Here is a 5,383-nt window from a genome sequence, read left to right on the forward strand (position 1 = left end):
AGGGTACTCCGGCAGTGCTCGAGGGTGGCAATGATTTAGTTTGGTTAGCAAAATGAGWCAGAGGGATCAATGGGGGCTTAATGAGAGCCGCGTTTAACAAGACGGGCTGCTTTTTGTCACGATGGAGAAGATCTCCGCAGAAGAACGAGCAGCACGCACGTTTTCAGCATCCCTCCAAATGACCTTTTTGAAGTCAARGACAGACATGGAAATCATTTATYAATTCCAGTAAAASTCAACCAGTTTTCTTTTCCCAGCGRCMGCATCTGCTTCACTGGGTTCCTTGTTGATTTACAGCRAGATCGAAACATGTTTTTCTGCCTTTTACTCCCTCTGGCATCTGGTGACAAGCGCTCTAATCAGAGGTCAGCGAGATCTTAAAATAGTTTTCAGACATGAAAAGGGTTGTTTAAAAAAACCAAGCTAGGAGGCTCCAAACATTACAGACAGGCTAACAGAACAAAACAAAAATCTGTGAATATTAATTGAGGGAGATTTTTGATTCTGGGCTGGACRTCATGTTCCTGTCTGAAGCGGTGGTGGAACAATTGATAAGAGCACATCGTTAGATTCTACACCATGGAGAGAAGTGGTGGGAAAATAACACATTTCTTTCCGTTTGCATATTTGATCCTGTTTGTTGTGTTCATGGATCTGGAGGGGAAGGTGTCTGGTTTGGGAACCTCAGGGTATTGTTTCTGCTTTAGGCCTTTGATGCGGTTCTGTTTGTGTCTTCGGACCGTTGATTCAGCGTGGGCTGGTGCAGTTCACAGGTGGAATGAGAGTCAGGTTGAAAATGTTTCCAGATCGGATGCAGTTTTTGCCCTCAGGTGGATGCGCTCAAGTATCTGGACAGGCTCAYGACGCCAGAATGGAGCAGGAGATGGATCAGCCGATCAGGACCTCCTCCTCAGTAATGATGGTGTTGCTTTGGTCAGTTGTGGTGAAGAAAGGCRAAGCTCTCAATTTACKGATTTGTCTACAATTWAGCCTCCTCAATGATCATGAGGTGTGGATCATGACCAAAATAACAAGATCCTGGGTACAACCTGAAATGAGGTTCCTTAGGTTGGCCAGGCTCAGCTTTAGAGATAAAGCGAAGAGCTCGGTCACCCAAGGCTTGGACTAGAGTCGCTGCTCCTCTGCATTGAAARGAGTCAGTTGAGGTGGTTGCCTCCTGAACTCYTCCCTCCACTGGAAGGAGACACCAAGGCAGACTCAGAACTTGCTGAAGGAATTCTATATTCAGTSTGGTCTGGGAACACCTTGGGATCCCCCAGGAGGAGCTGGAGATAAGGAAGTCTGGGTTTCTCTCATKGACCTGTAAGAAAACTACTGTTCAATAAACTGAAATCGAGATGATAAACACAGATGTTAAATAAAGTGATTTGTAAAAGGAATGAAGACCATACAACACCAGAATCTGGAATMTGAGTGGAGSTTTATYGCTGCTTCTGCAGACAGGAAACCCACACTGACTATAAAACCGGAAGTTCAAGTATTTATRCAKCTTCTTCAATGCYTTTGCTCGCCCCCTGCTGGCCTACGGCTGAGTCACAGGCATTCAGACAAAATTCTCACCTAATGTATTTCAAGCGGTCATTTATGTGTTGACAAAATGTTTCAGACATGTAGCTATACCTATTTTAATCAAGTCATAATAGATTAAACCATAGATTAACACTGTTATTTTTTCAAAAAGAGAACTAAGAATATAGTGTTGTGCTTCTAAAATCAGTCCTAAACTACCTAAAACTAAATTTCTACAGACCTATTGCCTCAGTGACCTGACCACAGATAAAGGGTAGAAGATGGAGATGGGGAACTAAGATTATCTTGGATTATCTTAGGGCTGTTTTGGTCTAGCCTTGAAAATAATGTTATGCTCAGTTTGCTAGCTCTCAGAGAATATATCGGGGATGACTCCCAGCTACTACCACACCAGATTTTAACCTCAGTATTTGAGGTTAATATAAATATAAATATAAATAAAATAATTTTCAGAAGCACACATATTTTTACGTAAAGTTTCAGAGCAGTGTTTTACAGGTAAAAGCAATACATTGAATGAGAACAAATGTGAGGGGAAAAAAGAAGCCCTGTCGTTTTATGTTAGTTGGCAGCTGTAGGGTTTAACCTTGTTAAAAATAATTGATAACAGTAGCAGTAAGGCGCCCGTTTTTACACWAATGGATAAAACATTGTTAGAAAAGCACCTGAGATGTGATTCACTTAAAATACTTCTCACATTGTGATCCACTTGTATGATTTTTTTTTGTCTTTTCTTTAGAAAAACATAACCTCTCAGTTCAGTATGTTTTAAATTACTTTAGCATCCATTCTCTCCTAAAATGTGTTCTTGTTTAYGAATATTTTTACAGCAGCCGCTTCCATCAAGGCCTAATAATTCTCTGTGTAATCATGGAAAATGAGTTCATGCTGAGCCACACAATACAGATTGTGCAAGAGCTCCCCCTAGTGGCCAGCTAAGGCTCAGCTCCTGAACAAAAGCGGCTGAGGAGTTTCCCTTTGGTCTGATTGGTAGGGGAGAAACTGTATCAGCTCTATGTGGAGGGGGGTGAAGGTCATGGATCCCATCCAGCCTCTGGTGCAAAGTCTACACAGCTGCACTGGATGAGACACTCCTGGGGACACTCAGAGGCCAAGCAGCATCCATTATAGACATCTGTGCTGATTATATCAGCTTCAGCCCACCATAAAGGCCCTGAACCTACTCCATCCCTCCTCCCATCACTTTAGGTGGGCTCACACGGTACCTCCCGCTTCTCTCAGCTGCCTCCTCGCTCTGCTGTCGGGAGGTGTGAGCGCCAGTGGCCGTTTACCATCCGAGTTCAGGAGGAGGGGGTCCGCCCCGTGACCCCRCAGGACTGACACCAACTCCGGGCTGGACAGGCGAGCGAGCGGCGATGCGCAGGGGCGACTCACCACCAACGCTTCGGTTCACATTAGCGCCTGAGGGGGAGAAGAGGTCAGAGGTCGTGTCGYCACCTCACACAAGGAGAAAAGTTTCTGACAAGTCTTCGGTTCAAGACGAACTTTATTCCAGCTCGTGAGAGAAAGGGTGGAGGAGGGCGTTGTTCGCACATTTTCATCATTTGTGTGTATTTTCATGTGACGCCCGGCCTTAGGGAGTTTAGCCTCAGAGGATCTCTGATGGAAATCAGGCACAGTTGCACACTTTGGTCCATTAGTCATGTTTWAACAGTTTATTTTAATTTAACATGTCGGATTGATAAACAATACTCAAGAGTGTTAGATAAAAGTAGCCAGACATTTACAGATAAATGCATTTTGTAGTTATCTCATAAAAACACGTTATCTACCTGAGTAAATATCTCAGTTTTATTAATGCTCTAGTGCTCACCTTGTTTTATGTTTTATTTGTTTTCTTGGAGCATCTCTTCCACTAGAGCTTTCTCAAATCTTTCTCAAAGTACAAAACCTACACAGTTGAGAAGAGAAATGCCCAATAAATTGGATTTAAAACCAACATTTTGGCTGCTTTGAAACATATAATCAGCTGGATTCAACAAGAACRATCAGTAGTAATGGAGGTGTGCTGGGTTGGACAAGTTTATACACATTTTACTGGTTGCATTTGGCTGCAATTTGAATCAATCTACCAAAGATTATATTTTAGAGTATATTTGCTCAAGTGCAAGGCCTGTAAAGCAATAAACAGCAGAAAAGCTTTTAACTCAGAATGGCAGATTATGTGTAGGGTAAAACTTAAACAGGAAATGTTGTGCTTGTCACATTGTTAAACTCAGAAAGGCACCACAGAACCGTCTGACATAATTCCCTGGCTTTTATTAAATGCGGGTTTTTCAGGCCAGCGCATTAAAAGTAGGGCTGTGTATTGGCAAGAATTTGGCGATACGATACATATAACAGAGGGGTCACGATACGATATATCCCGATATATTGCGATACTGTAAACAAGGTAACATATTGCGATATATTGCGATTTTTTTGTCCAAAAATTCTATTAAATAAAAACCTCTTACTGAAAAAAAAAAGAAGAAAAGCTAATGTTTACTTACAATGCTAATGCTACCCTTACTCTCTGGTGCACAAGAGGTAGAGGAGCCAAATGGCTGGCTCACTGCTGCCAACTAGTGGTCAGAGGCTGAACTACAACATAAAAATGAACGGTTGGCAAGAAGGTTGACATTTTAAACATTAATTAAAAATCGATACAGGGCTTTAGAATATCGATACAGTATCGGGAAATGAAATATCGCGATATTTCAGTGTATCGATATTTTCTTACACCCCTGATTAAAAGTGTGATTTCGTCTCAGCCAGCTGCAGCGGTTTTCTTACAGCGCTCAGTTGCTGGTTGATGCAAGCGGAGAACCCATGGTGTCAGTGTGCTGATCCACGTCTGCGCTGTTCTGAATCAGGGTTTCGACTCMGAGTGGCCTGAAGAGAACAACCGGAGTCATCATCGACAACTTTATTCATCCAGAATACTTCTGGTTGCTTTCAGCTTTGACCAAACTAGGCCCAGCTAAGATTATACATGCACATGCAGCGTGATGTGACCTTTGATCTTTAGCTGCAGCCTGGTGGGTTGGAGAGCTGGACGGGCTGGTCCCCTGGGGGTCTGCRCCATGCTGAAGTAGCATCGATACACAGGCCACATGACCCCGGGCACACGCTTCTGACAGGGCGGTTTGTCCATCCACAGTGGGGCTGTTAACCTGACACAAGTTTTACACACAGAACCTTTATTATATCTTGTTTTAGATTTGTGAGATGCAAAACTTGTTTGTTGAGCATTTCTATTTGCATATTTGCTGGTTGTTAATTTCTTACTAATTTGCTCAAACTTCAACTCAAATCTGGCAATAATTTATGGTTCTGAGCAGAAACTGAGAAATTAGTAAACCATTTTACTTGAACTGTTGAACCAAAGAAGGATTTTTTAAATTATTATTAATGTTATTTTTCTCACATTTGCTCCGTTTTCCAGCAGAAGTTTGGCGCAGGCTGTGTGGCCTTGCATGCACGCTGCATGTAGAGGCGAGACCTGGTCCAGGGTGTTCAGGTTTACACACAATCCCTGTGAACAGAGCAGGGAGGGAGAAACTTTAGCTGCAAATCACAAAAGTAAAATATCTGCACTATTTGAGCTCAAAATCAAGCTTTGTTTATACTTCAATAAGACGTGCGACAAGCGGTTTGTTGTTCGCGCAATTTCAGCTCGTCTTTTTCCTGACCTATAAATGAGCTGCAGATGTGGTGGCCATAAATGATCATAAATCCTCCCTCTGCTCATATAAAGTATATAAACTACAATAACGATGGCTAGATGGTGTTTTTTCCCACTCAAAATCAGTTTACTGTAAGTAGAGCC

At 42.5% G+C, this 5,383-nt stretch overlaps 1 protein-coding gene across 1 annotated transcript; it reads right to left on the reverse strand.

Annotated features, from left to right (window-relative positions):
- Positions 1-4,223: 4,223 nt before the first annotated feature.
- Positions 4,224-5,089, reverse strand: LOC106524751 (ankyrin repeat and SOCS box protein 9; the record flags this gene model as incomplete). Its single annotated transcript, XM_014018690.1, is given in 3 exon segments — positions 4,224-4,446; positions 4,570-4,727; positions 4,982-5,089. Coding segments are annotated over 3 exon segments (360 nt in total), but the record flags the coding sequence as incomplete, so codon positions are not given.
- Positions 5,090-5,383: the final 294 nt, after the last annotated feature.

Source organism: Austrofundulus limnaeus, unplaced genomic scaffold (assembly GCF_001266775.1).
Source record: "Austrofundulus limnaeus strain Quisiro unplaced genomic scaffold, Austrofundulus_limnaeus-1.0 Scaffold199, whole genome shotgun sequence".
NCBI lineage: Eukaryota > Metazoa > Chordata > Actinopteri > Cyprinodontiformes > Rivulidae > Austrofundulus > Austrofundulus limnaeus.